Source organism: Mesocricetus auratus, unplaced genomic scaffold (genome assembly GCF_017639785.1).
Source record: "Mesocricetus auratus isolate SY011 unplaced genomic scaffold, BCM_Maur_2.0 Super-Scaffold_100007, whole genome shotgun sequence".
Taxonomy (NCBI): domain Eukaryota; kingdom Metazoa; phylum Chordata; class Mammalia; order Rodentia; family Cricetidae; genus Mesocricetus; species Mesocricetus auratus.
In genome coordinates, this window is record NW_024429191.1 from 34,782,993 (window position 1) to 34,810,248 (window position 27,256).

General features: G+C 44.2%; 1 protein-coding gene and 1 non-coding gene across 2 annotated transcripts in view; both read left to right on the plus strand.

The window, feature by feature from the left end:
- G3bp1 (G3BP stress granule assembly factor 1) overlaps positions 1–26,904 on the plus strand; it is a 32,218-nt gene extending 5,314 nt beyond the window's left edge. Inside the window, exons 2-12 of the mRNA XM_005067745.4 lie at positions 8,475–8,587; positions 9,636–9,717; positions 11,437–11,610; positions 14,204–14,294; positions 15,588–15,681; positions 17,300–17,498; positions 18,233–18,334; positions 19,698–19,809; positions 19,951–20,079; positions 20,824–20,933; positions 21,563–26,904. Coding sequence (XP_005067802.1) covers positions 8,493–8,587; positions 9,636–9,717; positions 11,437–11,610; positions 14,204–14,294; positions 15,588–15,681; positions 17,300–17,498; positions 18,233–18,334; positions 19,698–19,809; positions 19,951–20,079; positions 20,824–20,933; positions 21,563–21,772 — 1,398 coding nt within the window. The 5' untranslated portion in view covers positions 8,475–8,492 and the 3' untranslated portion in view covers positions 21,773–26,904. The remainder of the gene's footprint in view (positions 1–8,474; positions 8,588–9,635; positions 9,718–11,436; positions 11,611–14,203; positions 14,295–15,587; positions 15,682–17,299; positions 17,499–18,232; positions 18,335–19,697; positions 19,810–19,950; positions 20,080–20,823; positions 20,934–21,562) is intronic.
- Positions 6,712–6,851, plus strand: LOC121141666. The gene has a single exon (XR_005878630.1). It is a non-coding gene; the product is annotated as a small nucleolar RNA SNORA29 (small nucleolar RNA).
- Positions 26,905–27,256: the final 352 nt, after the last annotated feature.

Sequence of the window (27,256 nt, forward strand, 5' to 3'; positions counted from 1 at the left end):
TGTAGGGAGTCTAGTTGGCACAGCTAGTGCCTGGGCTATATATACATGCTTGCTTATTAAAGAGATTGACGGGCTGGGTGTTGGTGGCACACGCCTTTAATCCCAGCACTTGGGAGGCAGAGGCAGGTGGATCTCTCTAAGTTTGAGACCAGCCTGGACTACAGAGCAAATTCCAGGACAGCCTCCAAAACAATACAGAGAAACCCTATGGGGGAGGGGGGAGATTGACATCTGTAACAAAGTTACTCTAGTCTTAGGAAGACATTGTTTCAATTCCCAGAGCCTGGTTTCAAACATTGAAATACAATGTATATAACCTTCGAACACAATTGATATCAAGTTTATCTTCTCAGTGTTAGGGTGTACAGTATTCTTAGTGTTTTTGATACATTTGTAAAATAGTCAAAGTGACACTTTGACACTATTCAGAGGATAGTATATATTTTGCTTTTTAAGGAATTCCTATGGACAGTGGTATCCCTCACCTTTAATCCAGTATTTGGGAGGCAGAGATCTCTGTGAGTTTGAGGCAGCCTGGTCTACAGAAGGAGTTCTAGGATAGCAAACCCAAACTTTCTGAAGAGCTGATTCTAGTAAGCTTTCTTCTGACTTCCATGTATGTCGATGCTTGTGAGTGTGTACAGCACATGGCGTACAACTACATAAATAGAAAAAAATGATAAACCTGACATGATGGTGCATACCTTTGATCCTAACTGGAGACAGGCAAGTAGATCTCTGAGTTCTAGACCAGGTATACATAGAGATATCCTCCCCCCAACCCACCCCCAAAAGAAAGTGTAGATTCCCGTTCTCTTCTGTATTTTTCAGACTCTTATTTTTGTTTTGTTTTTGAAGAAATGTTGAGATTACAGCACCCCCAGCTCCTCTCCTTAATTTTTTCTTTTTTCTTTTTTTTTTTTTGGTTTTTTTCGAGACAGGGTTTCTCTGTGGCTTTGGAGGCTGTCCTGGAACTCACTTTGTAGACCAGGCTGGCCTCAAACTCACAGAGATCCACCTGCCTCTGCCTCCCAACTGCTGGGATTAAAGGCGTGCGCCACCAACGCCTGGCTCCTCTCCTTAATTTTTACTGTTTGAGTCAGTTTCTCTGTAACAGCTCATGCCTGTCCTGGAATTTGCTTTGTAGACCAGGTTGACCTTGAACTCACAACTTCTGCCTCCCAAGTGCTGGGATTAAAGGCGAGCACCATCACTGCCCAACCTTGTGCCACCACACCTGACTTGTGCTGGGGGAAACTTATGGACGGATATATCAGGGTTTAATTGGATAGTAGAGCACATGTACTTAAAAGGAGTGTGATGGGGAATTTCTGTGTATATGTCAATAAAGCACTGTTGGCCAATAGGGAAGCAAGATAGGTGGGACTAGTTGTCGAGGAGGATTCTGGGAGAGAGAAACACAGGGAGACATCATGTAGCCACCATAGAATTAAGAGGTCCGGACCCTTTCTCTGGTAAGAGAAATATTTAGATGGGTTAAATACTTAAGTCAGAGATAGCCAGTAAGAAACCAAGCAAACCACCCACAGCTTCATAATTAATATACCTCCTGTGTGTTCATTCGGGACTGATGTTGCTCTGGAACCAGGCTGGCGGGAAGGCTTCTCTCTATAGGAGCGGTCTGATGTGAACTATTTACCTTGCCCCTCCAAAATATTCTCAGTGCCTTTTTGTGCCTCCTAGCTAAAGAAGCTGAGGCACCAGGTTCAAGTTTAGCCTTGAGCAACTTAGATCCTGGTCCAAAATAAAAGAGGGCTGGGTAGACAGTCCCAGGGTAGAATGCCATTCCCTAGGCTCTAATCAAACAATGAAAAAAGAAATTCTTGGTTAACTTGGTATCATGTCTTTGGAAGGTTGTTTATTGTTGCTAATTTGATTTGACCCTTTTTAAGATGGGGGTGGGCAGTGCACTTGTGGATGTCCACAGAGGCCAAAAGGGACCATCAGAATTTGTCATGTTGGGAGTTACAGACAGGTGTGAGCCCCCCTGTGCTAGTGCTGGGATCTTACTGAGTAGTAAGTGCTCTTCATCAAAGGCATCTCTCCACCAGCCCCTTGAGTTTGATGTGTGTGTGTGTTTTGAATTATATCCCTCTTTCTTTATAGAGTGACATATGTTTACTTGCATTTGTACTGTCCTTGGGAATTAGTTATATGTGAGTGTGTTTCTGTAATTTTTTTTCTTTTTGTAGTATGGGGAATTGAACCCAGGACCTTGTGCACATTAGCAGACACTCTTCTACTGAGCCATGACCCTAGCTTAAACACTTGAACACTGTTCTGATAAGTTCATGCATGCATTCATTTGTTTCATAGCTAACCTGTTAAAAGAATACATTTGCATGCGTATTTATGAAGACTATCTGGCTTTACTTAGCAGATACTGAAAGTGCTTTGAGATGTTTATTTCACTACCATGTAGTGCCTTTTTGACAATTGGCCTGTATTATTAAAATTGTTTTTTAGATTTCTACTTAGTTGGTTTCAGATTCACTATGTAGCCCAGGTTGGCCTTGAACTCAGTCCACCTAGAACTGGGATTTTAATTTTTTATAGTTTTCATTCATTTAAATATGCATGTGGTCACCTCACAGAGGTTCCTGTGGTATAAACAGGAGCTCAGCCAGTCTCCCTTTGATATCACCAATCTTACATTTTATGAACAGGGCAGGAGTTATGTTTGTTTTTGTCTAACGCTTATGGGTGAGTTCTTTGTATATAATAAACCCAGGAAAGAATTGTAGGTTATTCTTTCAAGGTCCCATCTTAGCAGACCAGCACCTACTCTTCTATTTGTTAGTGACTGAGGTGACAATGCTCTTGGGGATCTTACCTGAGAAGTGATAGGGTTTCTTTTTTTGGGGGGGGGTTTGGAGACAGGGTTTCTCTGTATTGTTTTGGAGGCTGTCCTGGAACTCACTCTGTAGACCAGGCTGGTCTCGAACTCACAGAGATCCGCCTGCCTCTGCCTCCCGAGTGCTGGGATTAAAGGCGTGCGCCACCAACGCCCGGCTGGGTTTCATTGTTTTGTGTGTTGTCCATCTGGTACTTCCTGGGAATTGCCAGTTCTGCTTTGATTATGTGCTCTCCTGGCACTGTTCAGTCCTGTACTTTATAGGCAAGTGCTCTATCCTCAAGCTGGGTTTTCTTTAGTGATTTTCTGTCTTTGGTTCTGGGGACTGAACCCAGGACTTTGCTCATGCTAAACATTCTCCCCACTGTACATTCTGGGTAGTAACTTATTATATCATGTTGCTTTAAAAAAAAAAACCTTGAAACTGTCACTTAAAGTAAGCTGTCAACATGCTATTTTTGATTGTTTTGGAAAGTAAGCAGAACTGTTGAAACTTTGGCTGTGGGCTGACTAGCTCCTCTCATTGTCCCTACTTCCATGTGTCAGCAACTAGAGTGGACACTGTTGGTTGTCTGGACTTAATGGGGGAGGACCTGTAAGTGGCATTGTCCATTTCAGCAAAGATGTCATGAGATGTAGCAACCTGAGGTCAAGTGAGAAGTTTTAAAAGTTTATGTAGAAGCTTGTAAGTCAGTCAGTTTAGCCAATAGGAAATTGGTGCCAATCAAGGAATCATTGACATGTAGGTGTGGTGTGTTACTGCCTTTTTATTTATGGCTCTGAGTGACTCCAGGTGATTGAGCAAGCGAGCACTTTACCTCCGACTCCCACCCCACAGCCATGTGTGTTTGTGATTGACCCTTTCTTTCTCTTTCATTAGAATATAAGCAGACATCTAAAACATAATAGTAGTAGTAGTAATAAAATCAAGTAGGACAGAGGACAAAACAGATTGGGGGAAAAAAGCACAAGAAACATACAGATGCTGAGACACACATTCACACACACAGCAAACCCATAAAACAAAGTCAGAAATCATATATAAGCAAAAGATCTGTAAGGTTAAAAAAATGCCCAGATAAAGCATTGTAAGACCAAAACCCTCCAGAAATACCATTGAGTTTGTTTTGTGTTGGCCATCTACTGCTGGGCACGGGGACTGCCCAAACATGTTGTTACATGAGATTTTAATTAAAGAAAAAATTTCCCTTTTGCGAGTGGAGTGGTTACCAGTTAGAGATAGCTTAGAGTTAGGGGTGTCCTCTTCCCTCTCAACACAGACCCACATCTGACCCTGTGCATTTGGCCACAGTTTCTGCTTCATGTGTGGGTCAGCTTTGTTGTGTCTGGAAGGCCTTGTTTCCTTGGTGTCTCCTGTCTCCACAGGCTCTTATAATCTTTATACCTCCTCTGCAGGGTTCCCTGAGCCCTGAGGGGAGGAATTTGATGGAGACATGCCATTTAGGACTGAATGTTCTAAGGTCTCACTCTCTGCATATGATGTTGGCTGAGCAAGGGACTTATCTATGAGCCTAACAGGATGTCATTAGGAGTCATTTTATTGCTATGTTCTTTTAGAAGAACTGTAGTATTTGGTTTTCCTCTAGGGCTATGTGTTATCTGGTCTCAGGTTCTTGGCCCCTGAGCCGTGTCAGGCATCTCACCATTCATCTCATGGGATGAGTCTTAATTCCAGTGGTTGATTTATGGAAGGATAGGTGCTTTGCAAATTGCTTAATAAAAATGTGAAGTTGCTTAATCCCAGCACTCGGGAGGCAGAGGCAGGCGGATCTCTGTGAGTTCGAGGCCAGCCTGGTCTACAGAGCTAGTTCCAGGATAGCCTCCAAAACAATACAGAGAAACCCTGTCTTGAAAAACCAAAAAAAAAAAAAAAAAAAAAAAAGTGAAGTTGGGGCCTGGCGAAATGGTTGGATGATTCAGGATGTTTGTTTTTGCAGAAGACTGGAGTTTGATTTCCAGCATCCATATCAGGCCATTCACAACCACCTGTAACTCTAGCTCCAGGGAATTTGGGTCTCCTAGGGCACCTGCACATACGTGGCATTCACATAGAACGTGCACTGACAAACACAGTAATAAAAAAAATTGTGAAGCATCATTGTTAAGTGAAAATGACTTATTTAACCTTTCACTTTTCCTAGACTAAGTTTCTTTGATTTCTGATTTCCCTAAATCATAATGATTTAAAGGGTAGGATTCATAACCTCCCTGAGAGGTTATCCCTCTGGGAAAAAGTGTAAATAAGACCTCAAAGCGGCCTATTGAGCTTGCTCTATCTTAGGACAGGGTGCTTTCAGACTCTTGCCCTCCTAGGGTGTGGGGAGACTTGTTTCCAGTTGAAGTCATCTAGCTGGCCTGCTTCCTGGTGCTGATCTTGGTAGCTTTATCGCTAGCTTGTTTGTTACATTTGGGGTGTGTGTGTGTGTGTGTGTGTCCATATTTGTAGCGATTTCTAAAAGCTCTTTGGAGATGACACAATGTAACCAGAAGCTCTGGCTGAGTCAGGAGGGACTTTGGAGCCTCAGGCTTGTGTTTTCATAGAACTTTATAGTTTTCACAGGTTTGCATTCAGTCTCCATTTGTCTCAACTGTGGATGTGTTTCTAGATGTTTCTAGAAAGAATCTGTTTGAATTGTTTTGTGTTGGACAGAAATAGCCTGTTGAGGTCTAGCATTTGAGGTCAAGGCTGGAGGAAAATGAGTTCTGGGTCAGACTGACTACACAGAATTAATCTGCTTCAGAGAATTGAGAGTTGACGAGTTCTAGAGTGAGAGAAAAGCATTCTCGGGTTGCTGTGTTAGTCATGCTTCATATTTGAGCTGGGAAAGAAGATGGACAGTAATTTAAAATGTAGACTACTTCAAACACAGCAACCCTTCTGCCTCAGTCTCTCAAGTGCTGAGATGAGAAGTATGAGCCACCATGACCTCCTGTGATGTCTGAGAATCCCTGATGCTCAGTTATTGTGGTTTTTGTTCTATTTATTTGTTTTTAAAGGGAAGAGTGTTTGCCTTACTCCTAGGCCACAGTCTGTTGAGGTAAGTCAGGGCAGGAACTCAGCAGGAGCTAGATGCTTGCTCACACAGTAGTTTGGAGTGGGGTTCTAGTGCATTCCTTTGTAAAATTGGGTTGTCAGTAACACTTGAAGGAGAGGTTGCAGGGCACTCCATATCTCAGTAGCTTTATGGATGACTCTGAATTCACAGCATGGAGACTGTTTCTAAGGAGGGAGTGGAGAATTTTCCAGTTACTACCTTGAAAATCTGAAGACCATGGAGTCAGAATCTGAACTTAGCTATTGTAGACAGACAGAGGCAGCTGTCCACCTTCGTGGTATTTGTTGACTGACTTGGGATCAAAGTTTCTGTTACTGATTCTTTCACAGCTGAGCCTTCAAGAAGGTAGACTGACTGGTGCCACCTGCAGCTGCTCCATTGCCAGTTAGGGCGGGGCTTCTCTGGCCACATCATCTACCAAGTTCATTTTGGTGAACCACACAGTTGAATTAACAAAATCAAAATAACAGGACTCGAGAGATGCTCAGTGGTTAAGAACACTTGGTATTCTTGCAGAAGACCTGTGTTCAGTTCTTGTCACCTACATGGTGGCTCACAACCATCTAACTCCATAAGTACCAAGTACACATGTGGCATACATACATTAAAAATATTTTAATTAAATAATTTTGTTTTGCTTGGGTCACATGCAGAACTGCCCCGACTATAGATTCTTTTGGTTTTTTTAAAAGCTGTGAGCCAGATGAGGGTACAAACCTAATAGAACCAGTCCCTGTTCCCCACCCTACTCAAAATCTTTGTCCCATTTGACTACCACATTTTCTCTTGATAATAGATTTTGGTGGCTATGCTTATGGGATAGATTAAAGGTGCCATGATCTGAAGAGTGAGGGCTTTCCAGTGTCCTCCCTCTATATGAAATGGCTGAACATTAAATTGCTGCTTATGACAATGGGCACTGTTGCATGTGGTAAAACCCAATGTTTAAATAATGAAGTTGAAAAGATTTTCCCTCCCATATTTTATATCATTTTTTGGGGGGTTTTGAGACAGTTTTTCTGTGTAGACCTGGCTGGATGTGAACCCAGATCCTGTCTGCCTCTGCCTCCTGAGTGCTGGAATTGAAGGCTTGTGCCACTCTTCCTAGCTCCCTCATACATATTTTAAGCAGGGAGCAGTATGCTCTGTCGATGAAAACCAAGGTGTTCACAGAGATGTAATTGGAAATAATTGTCTGATGCTGCTAAGATATCCATGCCTTTCAAATTAGTGGAGTAAATGGTGATTTCTTCTTTACTACGTGGTAGAAACTGCTGTTAAACACACATCTTAAAGCTGAAGTGGGGCTGGAGAGATGGCTTGGTGTTTAAGGAGCACTGTCTGCTTTCCCATAAGACTGAGGTTTGATTCCCAGCACCCGCTTGGCGGCTCACAACCATGCGTAACTCAAGTTCTAGGGTTCCAGTGTTCTCTTCTGGCCTCCAAGAGCAGCAGGTGCTCATGCAGGCAAAACACTTGATGTCATATACTTAAAATATCAAAAGCGCTGAAATAAAACTGATCTTCTTTATACTGTAATCAGATTTGTATATGTTCTTTGCTTGCATATTTGTTCATATAATTTTATCTCTTAAATAAGGTGACTGTCTGTTGTGTGGTTTTCTCTGGGGGAGATGTGAACAAATGCCTGCCTTTGTGAGCCTGTTAGTAACTCTGTCACCAAAAGCTCTCATCCCATCCTGGGTGATTACTCACAAAAACTATATGGGTTTCCATAGGGTGAACAGTCTTGGGTCTTATGAGTCCTGTATGTTTTGGGAACTTCCTTAAATGAGACTTGTGAGTTGCATTTCTTACTGAGCCTTGAATTGCTCTGTAGTATTAAGGAAGTTTCCTCTAGGGACTTCAGAGCTGTCATTGCTGTGGATTCTACACTTAGTCTAGGAACTGTAGTTGGGAAACAGGATGTGATGTTTCCAATTGGGAGGTTGCTGCATGTACCAGGTCATGTCAGAGGATGTGGAGGATCTATAGGTATCTTTTTAAACAGAAGTATTAACTGTCAGTCTCCATATTTTTGGTTTTAGTTCAAAAGTGTCTTATTAACTGTATACTATTTGATTTTGATTACTTTTTTTAAACAATAAACCAGTGAGAATGTTAATTTTTGTATTTGTAAGGGTCAATTTTTTTTAAAGGTTTAGTTATGTATATAGTATTCTGCCTGCATATATCATTGCAGGCCAAAAGAGGCACCAGATCTCATTATAGATGGTGTGATCCACCATGTAGTTGCTGGGAATTGAACCCCAGGTCCTCTGGAAGAGCAGCCAATCGCTGAGCCATTTCCCCAACCCCTGTTTTTTCCTTTTTTTTTGAGACAGAGTTTTTCTGTGGCTTTGGAGGCTGTCCTGGAACTATCTCTTGTAGACCAGGCTGGTCTCAGACCCACAAAGATTCACCTGCCTCTGCCTTCCGAATGCTGAGATTAAAGGCGTGCACCACCAACGCCCGGCTGCACTTCTGATTGTTGACTGACACGTTTTGGTATTGTTTTACAGGTTGAATCGACCAAAGCAATGGTTATGGAGAAGCCTAGTCCCCTGCTGGTCGGGCGGGAGTTTGTGCGACAGTACTACACCCTGCTGAACCAGGCCCCGGACATGCTGCACAGGTGTGTTCTCTCATGTGCCTAGGAAGGGTGTTGTGGGATGGTCCTTCACATAAGCACCTATAGGTAGAGGTTTAGAAAAAAAGCATAAGGTCCTATCTGTAGCCCTGGCCTGGCCTGGGATTCAGAGGTCTGCCTGCCTGTGCCTCCTGAGTGCTGGGATTTTAGTGTTACTTTATCTTACTAATGCTGTTAACGATTGCCTTTTCCTGCATTTTCATTCCTATTGAGGGTGTAGCGGAGAGGGGCCTAGTGGAGTGATGAGGCTATGAGTTCCTTTAAACATGTGAAAAGTAGCAGCATGTTGTCTGGTGTATTGGTACACACCTTTAGTCTTAGCACTCAGGATGCAGAGTCAGGTGACTCTTTTGAGTTTGAGTCCAGTCTGGTCTACATAGTAGGTTCTAGCCAGAGCTACATAGGAGAAACCTTATCTCAAAAAGATGGTAACAAGTTCAAGTTGCTGAAAAATAAAGCAGCAATAATGTGGGCTCACTTATTTTAGGGTTTATTGGGTTGACCTCAAATGTCTTCAGTGATCTTTAGTTGGCATTTGTTGTACATCTGTCTGTCCTTTTAATGAAATTAGGGTATCTTGAGTGTTTAGAGAGAGACAGACAGACAGAGAGACAGAGAGAGAGAGCGCTAAAGGGGTAAGAAGTTCATACCTCCTGCACACAGGACAACTGCCCACTGCCTTCTCAGGTGGGAAGGGACTGACTGTTTGGTTCATGACAGGGCAGCTGTCCTCAGCTGAAGCAGGAACTTGACTTTGATTTTAAGTGCCTGGCTTTGCTGACAAACTCCAAGGTCCTTCCCAACATGATCATCCTACCCTGAAACCTGGAAGTCGGGACTTGAAAACCACACACAGGCCTCTTTGACTGACTAGTCTGACTCCGGGTGTGTGTGTGCAATGGATTTATCGTGCACAAACATAGAGTCCCTGCTGTGAGTCTGCCAGTGAAGTGGATAGGGATCAAGCCTGAACATTAAGTACCTGATCTGCGGGTCCTTGAAGATGAGAAGTAAATTGCCTTCTCTTGTACAGATTTTATGGAAAGAACTCTTCCTATGCCCATGGGGGCTTGGATTCCAATGGGAAGCCAGCGGATGCGGTCTACGGGCAGAAGGTGGGTGCTATAGACCAGTAGTGGAAGAGGGGGTAGCTTGTTGCCTACCAGGCATTTGGTTCTTGGGAGGGTGACTCCTCTTTAATTCTTTAGTTTGCTGAAATGCCTGTGTGTTGTCACATTACATTTCTGTGTTAGATAACTGACTTCTGTATAGGAATGCTATTTCTAAACTTAAAAGGTATTCATTCAAGACAGATATTTGAATTTTTTTTGTTCAAGGCAGGGTTTCTCTGTGTAGCAGCTCTGGCTGTCCTGGAACTCACTTTATAGACCAGGCTGGTTTTGAACTCACTGAGATCTGCCTGCCTCTGCCTCCCAAGTGCTAGGGTTAAAGGTGTGTGCTACCCACCCAGCCAGTACTTTATTATTTGAGACATAATTTTGATATATGTTTTTGGCTGGCCATCCTGCCTCAGCTTCTCAAGTGCTTGGATTATACATACATGTGGCGGGACAGCTTTTTTTTTTTTTTTTTTTTTTCCGAGACAGGGTTTCTCTGTGGCTTTGGAGGCTGTCCTGTCCTGGAACTCGCTCTGTAGACCAGGCTGGCCTCGAACTCACAGAGATCCGCCTGCCTCTGCCTCCCGAGTGCTGGGATTAAAGGCGTGCGCCACCAACGCCCGCCCGGCTGGGACAGCTATTTTTTAACTGAGCTGTGATCACTGGAAGCAGAGCACAGGCAGACAGTTGGACTATATTATATAAGCAGCAGTATATGCGTCTTTTTTTTTTTTAAATCTGTTGTATTGGAAAATTTTTAGTTTTTAAAGTTCTTTTAAGGATATGTTTTTTATGTATATGAGTGTTTTGCCAACATACATGTACCATGTGAATTCCTAGTGCCTGAGGAGGCTAGGAGAGTCCTTTGGATCCCCAGCAATTGGAGTTGCAGTGAACACAGGTCCTCTCTAAGAGCAGTAAGAGATCTTAACCATGGAGCCATCTCCTGCTCTGAGGTGTTTGCATTGATTGATTTTAGGGTGAGTGTGACTGCCATGGCATGCACGCAGAGGTCAAAGGACACCTTTTCTGGAGCTCTCTGCTTCTGCCTTAGAGGTCCTAGAGATCACATGCAGATCATTATGCCTGACCAGCCTGGGATTCTTTTTTTTAGTTTTAACTAGGTGTCATGTAAAATTTTTAAGGTGTTAATTGCAGTCCTGTAGAAGTCTCTGGTTTTGTTGCATACTGTTCTCACTGCTGAAGCAAAACCCCTGACAGAAGCATTTAGGCAGGAAGGACTATTGAGGCTCTTGGTTCAGAGGCGTGATCAGTGGGGCTGTAGCAAGGGTATGAGGTAAGCGCTGGTATTCAGTTCCCATCCTCTTTTATACAGCACAGGGCCCTCGCCTGTGGAATGGTGCTGCCCACGGTTAGGGTGGGTCTTCACACCACAATTGACCTAATTTAGACTCCTCACAGGCATGCCCGGAGGATTGTCTCCTAGGCAGTCCTAGCTACCGTCAAGCTCACTGAAGCCATGGAACAGGTTTTTGCACTTAGTGTACTTGTTGTGTTGCTCTTGATTGCTTTTGAGACTCTGCTCAAGGACTGCTTGCAGAAGCAGGAGGTAGGGCTGAGTGTCAAGGACCAGATCCGAGAGAACACAGGGAGGAGTTGTCAGGCCCTGATTTGGTGTTGGTAGCTGCTGTCCTGCTGAACTTGGTGCTGAACTGCTGAATTCCTGGGGGATTGACTCTTGCCTCCATTCCTCAGGAAATCCACAGGAAAGTGATGTCACAAAACTTCACCAACTGCCACACCAAGATCCGCCACGTGGATGCCCATGCCACTCTGAATGATGGGGTGGTGGTCCAAGTGATGGGGCTGCTGTCTAACAACAACCAGGCTCTGCGCAGGTTCATGCAGACCTTTGTCCTTGCTCCTGAGGTATGTTGGCTTTGTAGTGAGACAGCATTTAGAGACTAAAAGCTGTGTGTAGTCTCTAGATTCCTGGCAGCCCAGGCTTATAGGAATGGCCACAGGGATAGAGCTGACTTGTCCCTCTGGCCTGGAGCTCTATGGTGTTTGCACTGGCCCAGGGAGATGTGTTATGGGGGGGGGTCTCTTCCTTCTAAACTATTTGAAATGAAGGACACTTTTTAACTATTCAACTGGCATTTCCTTGGGGCAAGGAATTCTGTCCTGTTACCAAATTCAGGAAATACTACTCAATATAACTCACTCAATTATCCATATTCAATTTCTGAGACTATGCCAGTATAGTCTTCCATAGGGGTTTGTTTTTCTTGATCCCAGATTCCATGTATCCATTGTGTTCCCCTGGTCGTGTGTCTGCTTCCCCCTCATTTGTACCTTACTCTTCGGATTTGCTTGGCATGGACAGTTCTGAAGAGCACAGTCACAAGATCGATGTTCACATGTCATGTGTTTTTCTTCTGGTCATCATTTAGTGGCAGTGCTGCCATTTAGTGGCTCTGGTTTCCCCAGGTAATGCATACAGGCCTTGCCACTAAAGTCAGGCAGCTTTTGTATCTGGTTTGTAAGTAGTGACCGATTCTTGGGTCCTGTATAGATGTGCTGCTCTTTATCAGAGGTTGGTTCTTGACTGAGTAGAAGAATGACCAATAGGAATGTCTGGTCTCACCCACCACCCTGTGTTCATTCATTATTGGCATTATCTTATAAAGAACCACCCTCTCTCCATCATTCATGTATTTCTAGTATATTTTGTATGTTTCTCATTAGTAACTGTTGAACATATCCCTCATGTCCAGGGCCTAGTCAGTGGGAACTCTTCATGCTGTCCTGTTCTGATGTGGGCACAGGATGCCCTTGTGTCCTGGCCCCTTAAGCCCCATTGAGGAATTAGCTTGTTCCATTCCCGGTTCTTTGTTGTTAGGCTTCTGAAGGTTGCACAGGTGGGTGACGGATGCCATCTGTGCCTTCTTCAGAGAGCTGGGGCGGGAAGCTGTGTATGGAGTCTGCTTATAAGGACTTGCTGAATAAGTGCTTTCTCCCACATTCATCTAAAAAATTCTTTTAGGTTAGTAAAATTACTATCCATATCTTTAAGAATTCTTTTGGAGGGGCATTTAAGACAGGGTTTCTTTATGTAGCTCTAGCTGTCCTGGATCTTGCTGTGTAGACCAGGCTGGCCTCGTTTCTCCTGCATTGCTTCTCAAGTACTAGGATTAAAGGAGTGTACCACTGCTGCCTGGCAGATGTTTTTGTTTTGAGATAAAACCTCATTAATGTAGCTCAGACTGTCCTGGATATCCTGGTGATCCTTCTGCCTTAGCCTCCCAAGAGCTCTGATTGCAGGTATGTACCATCATTGAGTGTGTTGTCAAGGTTTTTGAAGGAAGACTTAACATTAATGTGTAAACTACTTGGCAGCTATGGTGGTATATACATGTTATTCCAGTTTTAAAATCTGTTTTTGTTTTATATTTTGTCTGCATGCATGTAGTGTGTTTAGAGGCCAGAGGACAGTGGATCCCCATGTGGGTGCTGAAAATTGAGCCTGGGTCTTCTGCAAAAGCAGCTAGTGCTCCTAAACCACTGAGCCATCTTTCCAGTCCAGCAGTTCCAGCTGTTGAGAAGCTGAGGCAGAAGGTTTGCTAGTTGAGATCAGTCCATAGAAAACCAAGAGATGAATCTCAAAGGAGGAGGAAGACTGATGACTTCTCCCCATGGGGAGGATTTTACAGCCTATGTTGTTCATCAGACAGGCTAATCACAGTTCCTTTTTGTCTTTCAAAGGGAGCATTTATCTCCTCCCTTAAGAAAATGAATAGTTAGATAAACCATGTCAATGCATACACAAATCACTATATGTTTTGATATCCTACTTTATGTGGTTGAGGGAACAACCTTAGAAATTGAACAGACAATAAATGACATGATTGGATTTGGGCTCAAGTATGTCTAAATCCACATGAGAGATCTAGATATACTACCATGATTTCTGGATTAATATTCTTATGTAAGAGTAAGGGCATTTTAAATACCTTGAGACTACAATGCCTGTAAATGGTTGAAAAGTTGTCTTTGGCATCCTACGAAAAGAGTTTTGCTGATCTCTCTGTCTCTGTAAGTGTCCATCTGGTGGTAAGGATGAATATTTTAACAATATGTCCATGTGGTTCTTTACCACTGTGTATGAACAGGATTTCACACAGTAGGGCTTTCAGTCTTGGCACAGATGACATCGGCTGTCATGAGTGCTGTTGCCATTTACACTCTGTTCTTTCAGTTGTCAGAAGCCAACCTCTGTTATTAAAACCGAATGTTTCTAGATGCTGCCAGGTGTCTGCAGGGGCAAAATTTCTTACCCGAGAACTGCTGTTGTAGTCATTTGTGGCTTTTTTTGTTTTTAACAAAAGGAAGAGTTCATCATGGCAGTGGGAATACGAGGCAGCTAGCTACATGCATCAGAAGCAGAAAGTAGAGAGATGAATGCTCATGATTCAGTTTTTTATAAGTCCGAATAACTGAAAACTTGTTGCTGACATTTCAGGGCTCTGTTGCTAACAAGTTCTATGTTCACAACGACATCTTCAGATACCAAGATGAGGTCTTTGGTGGCTTTGTCACTGAACCTCAGGATGGTAAGTGTGAAGCCACAGATGGTTACTTGCGTGGGATTTGTAAGTGGCATCAGGCTGACTTCTGAGAGTGTTTTTTGTTAATTAATCTCATCAGAGCATGGGGGTTCTCCTAGTTAGTATGAATGGTTAGTTTGTTTTGGAACAGAAACAGAACAGTTACCCTGGCTCAATGTAGAACACCATGCGGAGAGCCTGGCACACCTGTGCTGCAGAGTGGTGTTGAAAGATGTGCAACCCTTCCTCTAGGAACCCCACTTTTGTAGAGTGGGCAGTCAGGGTGTCTGCCTTTGCTCTGCAGGAAATGCTGTCCTGGAGTTTTGGGCATTTGACAGTGTGGATGATGGCTGGAAGAAAGGGCAGGGTGGAGTGTGCAGGTCAAACCTGTGGAGAGTAGTCTCTGTATATCCCACCCAGCTTTACGTAGAAGCCTGTTAGGTGTATTCCTCCATCCTGTAGGCTGGGTAACTCACCTAACAAGGTGGGGAGGCCTGCTGCTGCAGATGTGTGGGCTTTGCTTTTTTTGGTCAGTTTATTGACCTTGCTCCACGGTGTTCCTCACAAAGTCTGATATTTTCTTTCTGAGAAGGAATTTCACATCACTGTTTGTTACTGTTGTTAACAGCATCCCTGGGAAAGAGGAGTCATTTGAGGGTGTAGATTTGAGAGCTTCCCAGGCTGTTTTCCTCTGGGCTGTAGGCCATCCATCCTGATGAGAAAGAACCATGTAACCAGAGCAGTGGGCAAGGACCGAAATCACGTGCTTATTCTGTAGTCTCACAGTTTACCTGGCTGCATGAGTGCCTTCAAGGCTGCTTTTGTAATAAACACAGGTGCTCTGTTGATCAGTCTTCACCTTTTTTGTGTACTCCATTTTCTCAACTGAGACAGATGGGAGCTGACAGAGCCCAGTGCAGAGTAACCTCCCCTACCCTATCCCAGAATTCAGAGCAATTGCAAATCCTGTGGCAGACAGCTCAGATTCTCTCTTGCTTTGATAAAATGCCCCAACTTTAGGAAGAAAGGTTTGTTTTTGATTTTGTTTTTGGCTCACAGTTTAAAGGGGACAAGTCCATCATGGAGGGGGAGGCATGATGACAGGCACATGAGTCATGTGGCAAGAGTCTGTCCTTAAATAAAATGCTTTATTTCCCCTCCCCCAAGTCTGTGCTAAAGTCTTTATCAAATTGCCCTACTTTCTTTGCTGTGTTTTTTCTTTGTATCTATAGTAGAAACTGAGTTAAGGAACTTGTGGGTTTAGAGTGATTGTAGTTATTTTTCATATTTTCTTCTTAGAATCTGAGGAAGAAGTAGACGAACCTGAAGAAAGACAGCAGACACCTGAGGTGGTGCCTGATGATTCTGGAACTTTCTATGAGCAGACGGTCAGGTAGGGGAACTTCTCTTCACTTGTCCAGGCTTGCAACAAGAAGTTAAATTGTGTTGGAGACAGACATGTCTCCTAAGGATTAATCTCAGGCAATGAGCAGGGGCTGGGCCTCTGTGTGCACCAAGTCCTGGGTTTGATGCTCAGCACTGTCTAAGTAATCCCATGTTTCAGAGGCTGAGGTGAGGAGATTGCTGTGCATTTCCTCATAGCCTGGAGCGACTATGAGGAAAGCAATGGTAATTTTCTAGGAAAATACTTTGTTGTTTTTGACTAGGAAGCAATATGCAACTTGTTTATTTTTATAGAATATACTGTGAAAACTGTTTAGAAAATATTTGAGTCACTTGTTTGGTTCAGGTTGTCTTGGAGACAGGAGTTCACTGTGCAGCCAAGACTAGTCTGGAACTTTTAGGGTCATTTGTCCCAGCCTTCCAGATGTCAAAGCTATAAGAATCATTACAAGTTTCACAGTCCAGTACTGTGGCTCAGAGAAGGCTGGGATATTTTGATTCCTGATGGAAGGAGAGAACTGTTCTATGCAAGCTATTCTGTGACCTCCACGGGTATGCGGTGACACACGTGGCCAGCCCTCCTCCCCATAATAAGTAAATGCAATACAAATTTTTAAGGTTGTCTTGGGCTGGAGAGACTTCTTGCTGCTCTTGCAGAAGACTTGAGTTCCCACCACCCACACGGTGACTTAGAACTTCTTAACCCCAGCTTCAGGGGTTCTCATGTGTTCTTCTGGCATGGATGCACACTCAGAAACATAGACACATGAAAAATAATTTGTTAAAGCAAGTTTTGAGCTACATGACAAAACCCTTCTTTAAAATTACTTTCTTATGGCCTCAAACAATGAGTATAGTGTCTTTGTTTTGTCCTGCTCCTGGGGCAGAAATGTTTTTGATGGGCCAAAATGTGTACTGTTGCCATGGATGTTCCACATGTCAATACTTAGTACTCAAACTTTTCAGATGTTTACCTGTTCACTCTGGCTCAGAGTGAAGAATGTGCTTTACCACGGACCTATTGAGGAAAAACATGGCCAGGGACAGTGTGTCTTGACAACTGGCGTGGAAATATAACCATAGTTTTGAGGTGTGACTGATGTCTTCTCTCCCAGAATTCCTTGTGTGTTTTTTCCTTGTTGATTTTTTTTAAGATTTATTTATCTGTATTTTATGATTACATGTGAGCCTTTTGTCTATATTTGTGTCTGCATGCCAGAATAGACAGTTATGAGCTGCCATGTGAGTGTTGGGAACTGAACTCAGGACCTCAGAGAAAACCCGTGCTTTTAACCACCGAGCCATCTGTCTCTTCAGCTCTTTTCTGTGGATTTTGATACTGTCTGACCTCACTAGCCTTGTTGTGCCTTAGCTAGACCTTAGACAAAGATCAGAGAGTTTCATCAATGCATTGGTTCTGTAATACACATAAAAATGCTAATTAATAGTAACTGAATGAGTCACTTGATTCTGTTTGATCCTTCTTACCGTATGGTCATCAGATCACCAGAATTTAACAAACAGCTTTCTCTGGAGTCATTAGGTAACTCAAGTGTCTGGGTGAGTCACAAAGACAGGCTTACATTTCTCAAATTCTCCTGTGACAGCAACGACTTGGAGGAGCATTTAGAGGAGCCTGTTGTGGAGCCAGAGCCAGAACCGGAGCCGGAGCCGGAGCCAGAACCTGTGCCTGACATCCAGGAGGACAAGGCTGAGCCTGCGTTGGAGGAAGCTGCTCCTGAGGATGTGCAAAAGAGCGCTTCCCCGGCCCCAGCGGATGTTTCCCCAGCACAGGAGGACTTGAGGGTATGGGTTGGGCTTAGCACTATGTTCCTGTTTCTTGTTGTTGTAAAGATCAGTCCTAGGCCATGAGTACATGTGCAGTGTTGGTTGCTATAGAGATTGCTGCTGGGGAGACTTGATTCTCATGTCTCCCAGGCTGGCCTCAAACAAACTCCATACAAAGCTGACCTTGAGCTTCTGACCCTGGCTTCCATCTCCTGAGAACCAGGCTTGTGCCACCGTGCCTGATTTATAAGGCTCTGGGGACTAAACCCAGGACTTCGTGCAGGCTGCTAATTGAGCCACATCCCCACTCTGTTGGTTTGTTTGTTTGTTTGTTTATTAGTTGTATGTTTTGGTTTTTGGAGACAGGGTTTCTCTGTGTAGCCCTGGCTCTCCTGGAACTTGCTCTGTAGGCCAGGCTGGCTTTGAATTGAGAGACCCTCCTGCCTCTGTACCTGAATGCTGGGATTAAAGGTGTGCTCCTGGCCTTCTGCTAATTTATTTTTAAAATCTCGTTTTCTCCATCATAATTATTTGGTTGACTTTGAACTGGTCTCACTGTGTATCCCAGGCTAGCCCTTCTTAGTCTCCAAACTATTGGGATTAGAGGGGTGTACTGGTATGCTTGGCTACTTCCAAGTTTTATAAGCTGTACTCAATTTGTAAGCTGGCAGATGCTTGTAGACTCTGCTGCCTGTGATTGGGAAGCAGAAGTTAGTGACTCTATTGCTCTGATGTGTGTTCTTCTCCCCTAGACGTTTTCTTGGGCATCTGTGACTAGTAAGAACCTTCCTCCCAGTGGGGCTGTTCCAGTGACGGGGACACCACCCCATGTGGTAAAAGTGCCGCCTTCACAGGTAAGGATCTGAATTTAGGACTTGATAGATTTGACCACTTTGGAAGTGAACCTCAATAGGTGTAGAGAATGGGAGCCTGGTGTACAGGGAGGAGAGAAGAGGAGGTAGGTGGTGGTGGTTCACTCATGGGCTCATTGAGGCCCCAGTAGCATGGTGAACTATGCAGTAACTTGGCCAGAAAGCAGGTTCTTCCTTGGTTTGAAGTTTTCTTTCTAGGAGGATGTGTATACACACAGGTCTGTGCATGCATGTGAAGGCAGAGGCCAGCTTCAGATGTTGTTCCTTGGGGCTGTGCACTTTTTTTTTTTTGAGACAGTGTCTTTATAGACCTGGAGCTCTCACATTAGGTAGGTTGACTAGTTAGCCTCAGGGAGCTACCTATCCTCCTTGGAGCCAGAATTGCTATTTTCTAGCTTAACAGTTTTGTTTAAGAAGATAGACAAGGGGTGGCTCAGCTCTTAGGAGCATTTACTACTGCTCTTGGAGAGGACCGGGATTCATTTCCCAGCACCCACACGGTGGCTCAGAGCTGTCCAGTCCTAGGGGATCCAGTGTTCTCTTCTGGCCTCTCTAGGCGGTGAATGCACTTGGTACAGAGAGACTTGTGCAGGAACACATAATTTTTTGTTGGTTTTTTTTTTTCGAGACAGGGTTTCTCTGTAGCTTTGGAGCCTGTCTTGGAACTTACTCTGTGGACCAAACTCACAGAGGTCCATCTGCCTTTGCCTCTGAGTGCTGGGATTAAAGGCATTTGCCAGCACCATCTGGCAGGAACACATAATTTAATAAAAATTTATTTTTAATGTTTGGTGTGGATATTTTGCCTGCAAGTATGTTTGTGTGTCACATACCTGTCTGCTGTTCTTGGAGGCCAGAAGAGGGCATAGTGGTTCCTGGGACTGCAGTTATAGCAGGTGGGTGCTGGGAACTGAACTTTGATTCTTAGCAAGAGCTACCAGTGCTCTGAACTAACTGAACCACCATGTGGGTGGGTGGCTGGATTAATGACTTAGTGGTTAAGAGCTCTTAATGCTCTTGCAGTGTATCTGGGTTCACAACCATCTGTAATTATTCCAATTCCAGGGAATTCATACAATGTTCTCTTCTGGCCTTCTCCTACACAGACATACACACAAAGTTAAAAAAGAAAAGTGAAAACTAAGTAACAAGGCTGGTGAGATGGTTTTGTGAGTAAAGGCACCTGTCACCAAGCCTCACAACCTGAGTTGGATATGTGGGACCCACTTTTATGTGTGTGTAGCACTTACATATAATACATGTAATTAAATTTTTTTAAAAAGAAAATTACCATCAGATAAGCTTCTTTGGCTTCCCACAAAAGGTAATCAGCAACCTTTTTTAGCCCCGTCCAGAATCTAAGCCTGAATCTCAGATTCCACCACAAAGACCTCAGAGAGATCAGAGAGTTCGAGAGCAACGGATCAATATCCCTCCTCAGAGAGGACCCCGGCCAAGTAAGAGCTTTGAGAACTTGTCTGGCTTGGGGTGGTTTTGAGAGAACTTCTCAGTCTGGCTGGTGCAAAGGAACAACTTGGTTTTGGGTGGGGGGAACTTGTTTTTGAAGGGTCTCTGAGAGTCTTGTTTTGTCTCTGAAGTCCGTGAGGCTGGTGAACCAGGAGATGTGGAACCTCGAAGGATGGTGAGGCACCCTGACAGTCACCAGCTCTTCATCGGGAACCTGCCACATGAGGTTGACAAATCGGAACTGAAGGATTTTTTTCAAAGTAAGTGCTGTGTCTCAATGTGGTCGTGATTTCCTAGATAGCACCATATAGGCACAGACAGGTGTAATGTTAGGTCTTCTAGTAACAAGGAATGGACTTAATGGTCTGGTTAGTCTGGGTCTGGAATGAACCTTTGCTTCCACAAACATGACTTCTGCCTGAGCAGTCACACCAAAATAACGGATGTCATAGCTGGCACTTCCCTTGATCATGACACCAAGTGGAAAATTCCACCCTGATCTGGGTGTCATGAGTTGTAGACATGCTACAGCGTTGCATTATACTCTTTCACAGTGGTGAATAGGGAGCATGTGAGACATAATGCATTGTCTTTTTTTTTTAAGGATATTTTCTTTATTAAGATTTATTTATTTATCACATATACAGTGTTCTGCCTACATGCCAGAAGAGGGCACCAGATTGAATTGTAGATGGCTGTGAGCCACCGTGTGGTTGCTGGGAATTGAACTCAGGACCCCTAGAAGAGCAGTCAGTGCTCTTAACCTCTGAAATGCATTGTCTTTTATATTTGGGTTTGCTCTCCAAGTTCACAACCCCATAGCCTGAAACCTTCAGATCTTGGTTAGTGTAAGCATTCATCTAAGGGACATTTGAACTCTTTTGCATTTTAGTGTGACATCTTGGAAATCATTTTAAATTCATTAGCACATCTTTGCTTGATGTAAGTTGAATGCTGTAAAGCTGGGTGCCTGCGCTGAAATTATGAGCTCTTTGCCTTTACAGATTATGGGAACGTGGTAGAGCTGCGCATCAACAGTGGCGGGAAGTTGCCCAACTTTGGTTTTGTTGTGTTTGATGATTCTGAGCCTGTTCAGAAGGTCCTTAACAATAGGGTAAGCAGATTTGCATCTGTGTGTGTGTGTTTTTTAAGATTTATTTTTATTTTATGTGTGTGTGTTTTGACTGCATGTATGTATGTGTGCCAGGTATGTATAGTGCCCTCAGAAACAACTCCCAAGGCTTGTTGACCAGGCAGGTGGCACTTCAAGTGCTCTCCACCCTCTGCATTTCACTGCCAAGTGACGTTTACTGCACTTACTTCAGTATTTGCTTGTGGGTTTAGCACTGCCTCTTTGAGTGTTATGGGAGGCCACGCTCACATTCTTTTTCACGTGCCTTCCTTTCTCCTAACCTGCTCTCATTGGGAGTTTTTCATGGTTTTACTTGTGGTACCAGTATTTAGCCCCAGTATGAGAAGGTTTTTAACTCCAAAGCTGTGGCGGCATCTTTACATCATTGTGTTTACCTGAAGCTTGCTTTAGTTATTAGAGAGTCACTCATGTTCCCGGGGCTGTTTAAACTGGCTCTTTTCTACTTTCTGCACAACTCACCACATGTGCACAAGCAGAGTAGATATGTGAGAACTGGTTGTCGAGAGCTGCTTGCTCCTTAGGGTTGCTTTGTTCGCTACTGATAGGGTCAGGGGCCGGTCTAAGTGTCTGTTTCTTTGTTCCTCACACAGCCCATCATGTTCCGAGGCGCTGTCCGTCTGAACGTGGAAGAGAAGAAGACGCGGGCTGCCAGGGAAGGCGACCGCAGGGATAACCGCCTTCGGGGACCCGGAGGCCCCCGAGGTGGGCCGAGTGGCGGGATGAGAGGCCCTCCGCGCGGAGGCATGGTGCAGAAACCAGGCTTTGGTGTGGGCAGGGGGATTGCAACTCCAAGGCAGTGAATTGCTTGGCCCAGATCTCCACACAGCACACAGCCCTGGCTCCTGCAGAATGGTGAATTCCTTCAACCAGCCTTTGGTGTCTTGGAGTAGTCTATTATAAACTGCTCAAGTTTGTACAATTTTAATTTTGCTTGTGTTCATGGTGTGTGCCCCCCACTCCCCCCTTTCCTCCCCTGACCTTTTAGTCTTTCACTTCCAGTTTTCCGGAACGATACTTTAGGAGGAGTAGGGTTTTAAAGAAGAGGAGGGAGTCTCACCTTCCTGCTCACGCTGCAGATAAAGACTGGAGTGTGACGGCCATTCCCCAAAGGAGCGCGTCTCACTTCTCACTGACAATGGATGTTTCATTTGTTGGGAGACACAAGATTTGATAAACATTTTGGAAGCAGGAAAAATCCATGTTATCTGTCAAGAGTCACGACTCCTTTCTGGTGTGGAAAAATTGCCTTTGGGCAACTGCCACTGGGTCCCCCCTGGTGTGGCTAACTGAATAAAAGGTGTTTCCAGAACTTTGTTCTTTTGACATGTGATTACCAAACAGTTCCAAACCTCTGTTTTTGCCATTGGATTTTAAATTGTGACGTAGCCTGTCAATGTCTAGAACGCAGCTAAGGATTTTTGTTGAACTGTTAGTTTTTTTGAGGTAGAGTTTTTCATGTTTTATTTGTATTTGTAAAAAAAAGAAAAAAAGGACAAAAAATCCCCGCAAGAAAACAAACCCCAAATCTGATAACAAAACCAAGCAAAACTGTGCCTTCTATTTATCTTTGATTCCGGTCCTGGCAATTGTTTAAAGAAAAGTAATAAAGATTCTAGATTTGTTTTCAGATTCAGAGTATGTGGGGGAACTGTAGAATTTTTTTGATCACGTGTATGTGTCGTGTTAACATTGTTCTGCCTTATCCTAAAATCACGCCTCAGACTGGATCGCTTTGGAGGAAGGTGCTTCTGTGAGGCCTCTGACCTCAGTGGCTGACGGGCCGCGTCCTACTCTGCTGTCTATCGGGTTCCTGATTGGCCCCTCAGAAGGAATTGGCTTGAATCTTGGACTTAGCTAATGTGCTCCAGGGTCTGCATATTTTTTTTTCTTTAAATCATAGCCATATGGTAAATTTTCTATTTTGTTACGGTTCTCTTACTGATGGACATGCAGTGGGTATTTCATGGAAAAGGCCAATTTTTATTAAAATATTTCTGGAAGAAAACTTCATCTGGCAATGTAGACTGCTAAAACTCACTTCACAGTGTTGTGTTGAGTGCTGTGTATGAAGTGGGTGAAGGTTTTCTCCATATAGCCTCGGTGTATGGACAACCAGATTGTCAAATCTAACTTTTCCTAATGTTATTTGTGTGTATGAGTGTGTGTGTGTGTGGTGTGTTCACACAAGGGTATACCACAGCGTACTTGTAGGAGTCAGATTGGGTGGCAGTCCTTATAGTCCACCCTGTTTGAGACAGTCTTATTTTTCTTTGCATAGGCCAGGCTAACTGGCCTGTAAGCCACAGGCAGTCCAGGGACTGCAGATGTGTGCCAGGGCTGGCTTTTCTGTGGGTTCTGGGGATTAGAGTCAGATTTTCACACTTGCACATACCGTGTTTGTCATCTCTCCTGTTCATTTTGAAAATGGTCATGGATAGGTAAGTTCTAGTTTGGACGAAAATGAGAGGTTATCAGTTTGGGCTCAGTACCTCACAGATCTGAATATTGGCAGCATCTACAGGTGATGACTGACTTACGGTCAGTTTAAATATCTTCATTTGTTTCAGGCCAGTGATTATAGGAAAGGGTTCAGCAGGTATTTTGTATAGATTACATAAAGTGTTGGATGGCGCATGGCTTTAATCCAGCACTCGGGAGGCAGAAGCGCGTGCGTCTGTGAGACTAACCTGGTCTATGAAGCAAGTTCCATTTTAGCCAAGGCTGCAGAGTGTGACCTTGTCAAAAAACAAAGGCAGCCAAAGAGAGAAAAAAGGTACCTCAGACTACTTCTGAAAAACACTGAAGCAGTGTACGTTGGCACAGGCCTGTAGTCTCAGATAATAGGCCTTGGGCACAGGAAAATCTCAAGTTCAAAGCCAGCCTGACCTATGAAACATCTGTCTCGGTAACTCAGTAAATCTAAAAATGATTTTCACAATTGAGTACTAAGTCAAATAGAAGGTCTTCCTAGCCAGGAGTACTAACCCAAAGAGGTGATTGGCGTTTGGCTGTGTAAGTTGAGGTGTCATGGGATCATGGCTCTGCCCCTTACATTCTTTGTGACATCTGGATTGATCTGAAAAATAAAGCAATCTCCTGTGGGTACAGGTAATGGTGGTGGGATTGGCAGATGGAAGGAAGTGCTGTTCTCCAGCCTCAGATATGTGACCTCTACTGTGCATGGGTGTGTTCATGCATGTGTGTGTGCGCCCTAATTGCTTCTGACAGGTTAGGGAATTACTTGAGCCCCACTTCACAGCAGTGGGGTTGGGATAGGGGTGCTTTGAGAGGGCATGGGCCTGACAGGACTTGGTAGCACAGTTGGCACTGAGAGTGAATGTCAGTCTGCCAATATTGGTACCTTGTGAAGCCTAAACCACAGCTTAGAGGCACCCACGGCCATACAGAAAGCACAGGGTCTCTGTAAGTGACTGACCCTCAGCCTTCTCAGATGAAATTAAGATCTGTAGGGGTGACTCAGTGCATATAGTTCTTTGCCATTGAGCAGGGTCTTAACCAGGACTTGTATTTTAGTCAAGTTGAGTCCTAGTCTTTTATTTATGTGTACATGAGTGCATGTTTGTGTGAATGTTTGCCATGTGTGTGCAGGTGCTTGGGGAAGTCAGAAGATGTTGGTGACCCCCCTGGAGTTGGAGTTAAGGTGAGTGGGCCCTCCCATAGAGGTGCTGGGAACCGAACTCGTGTCCTGAAAGAGCGGCAAGATGCTCTTAGCCACTAAGCATCTCTCTCTCCAGCCCTGAGACTCTGTTAGAAGTAAGTAAATCTTAACCAAAACTGTTTCATTTGCTTTCATGGTGAGGTAGTATTCCTGCCTTCTTCAGTCTCAGCTGCTGCTGGGGAGCCAGTGTGGGTTGGATAGTTAAAATAAGGGCCCGAGGCACATACTTGTCCTGGTGCACAGAAGGCTGGGTGAGAGAGGTTTGAGTTCAAAATCAACCTTGATTAGAAAGCATGAACTTGTCTCAAACGCAATACAACAGAAAACAAGTGAACCCATTTAATTTTCATGTCTACCTTGTGGATTATGGCACAGTAACAAGGGGAGGAGATGGCCTGAAGCAGTTGGATGAGCAGGCAGGGCTTCTGTGTGATGTCTTCTGTGTTTAACAGGAGCCCATTTCCAGCTGGGAGCTGGGTATTCTTGAGCGGGATTACCACTGCACAGACCTGAGTTGTGGCAACACTCAACATAGCGCCCTGTTCCTTTAGGAAAGTAAGCTCATTGACTGCCTTCTACTGACCTGGTGTTCCGCCCCCACCGCCCTTAGGGATGGATACATTTACTATCTCAGCAAGTGGTTTTTTGTAAGGAGGGTAGGGAAGAGTACAAGTGTGTGATGTGTACATGTCTGTATGGAAGCCTGAGGATAACCTTTAGTTTTCCTCAGGAGTCAGCTACCATGTCTTTTGTTTGTTTTGAGATGATCTCACTATGTAGCTCTAGCTGTTCTGGAACTTGATACATAGATTAGGCGCCTCTTTAACTCAGTAACATCTCCCTCTGTCTGTCAGAAGTTGCGCCTGGGCCATGCACTTGCAGTCTGAGTAGGTGTACAGGGAGGCACCTACGATGAAGTCCCTAAGTGATGGCTGAGCTGGTGGTACCAGCACACTGGGCTCTACCTTGTTTTGTTTTTTAAATAAGTCTTTTCACTGGGACCTGTTCTCACTAAGCTAGGTGGCTGGCCAGTGAGCTCAGGGGATCCTCCTGCCTGCCTCCCCAGTGCAGGGATTACAAATGTGTCCCATGACACACAGCTTCTGTCTTCTGCAGATTGAACTCAGGATCTCATGCTTGTGTGGCAAGTACTTCACAGAATGAACAATCTCTCTCTAATCTTGCTAATGTGATGTTTTAATAGCTGAAACTCAGCTGTCACCTTCTCTGAGGTCCTTTGGCATTCTATATTTGGTATGTTGGTGCTTTTAGTTCCCAGGAGCAGGGTTTTGGGTAGAAACACCACCCTGTTGTGTTCCTGCCAGGCTATGTGTGTTCTGCGGTATGTATCAACGACATGCTATTCTTTTTTCACTTGACTCACTTGTGGGGTGAGGCTCTAGCATGTGGAATGACAAAAATCCCCATAATACTCCTGGACATGCTGAGCCCATAGCTTCCCGTGCCTTCTCTTCCCTGAACATGTATGTTCCTCTGTCTCCAGTCCCATCACTCCCTTATGTTTTTGTCAAGACTCAGTTCACTGTTAAGAATTGTAAGTGAACAAACTCACCTCCCCCTTCATTTCGTTTTGTCCCTGTTCGAAGTTCTGTCCCATTCATCATCCTAAGCAGTGTCTTCCTAGATGACTCTCATGGTTCAGCCTGGAGTCAGAATTAGCTGTTTTACCACCGTGTTAAGTTCTTAGGGAACTGAGAACTGATGCTTAATTCCTGTATCCCACTGGGAGGCACCTACCTTGAAGTGATGGCTGAGTCTGTGGCTGGAGATAGCCTTCAATCAATTTCAGATTGTGTGACATTTCAGTACAGGAGATTCTTGGGAGACTGGGGGCGAGAGGGGGCATTCATGAGGAGGAAGTCCCGGGTCTAAGTATTCTTCCTGGGTGTCCTTAGTCCATTTTAGGCATTGTCCCTGCAGAACAACTGTTTTCTCCCTTGTTTACTCATGCTCCACCCTACCAGGAGTGAGTGGTCAGTTTCCCTCCTTGCTCCCTGCATCCAGTCTTCAGAAAAGTCCCATCATGCTACCTCGACAGACTTGACACCACACTTCTCCCACCTCCGTTTCATGGGTCTTCGCCTCTTTAGTCTTTCTGAAACAGCCCTGGCCTTGTATCCCACACATGTGCTGTCTCACTACCCCCATAGACTGTAAGCCTTTTGTGGCAGGATCTGTCCGTCACCTTTGTTAACCCCCAATGGTGTCCACCAATAAATATTCTTGACTAAACAGATGTGTTCTTAGTTCTCAATATGAAGTTCTAGTGAAATGCTTCCCAGGTTATACACAGATTTTTCTCTGGGGATAACTAGGATTTCAGAAGTTCTCACAGATTGGTAAGTAACAATTAAATTTCAGAAAACTTTAATTTTTTTCCATTTGAATCGGCATGGATATGTGTCTATGGATGGCTCAATAAATATACTTTTATATACAGCACAGAAATTTTACATTCCATCTTAAAATTGCAGAAATAGATTTTCTTACAAGCCAAAAAACAAAACAAACCTAAAACAAAAACAACAAAAACAAACCCTGCCATAACTTTAATGACTTCATGCAAAAAAGGGAAGGGGCCAGA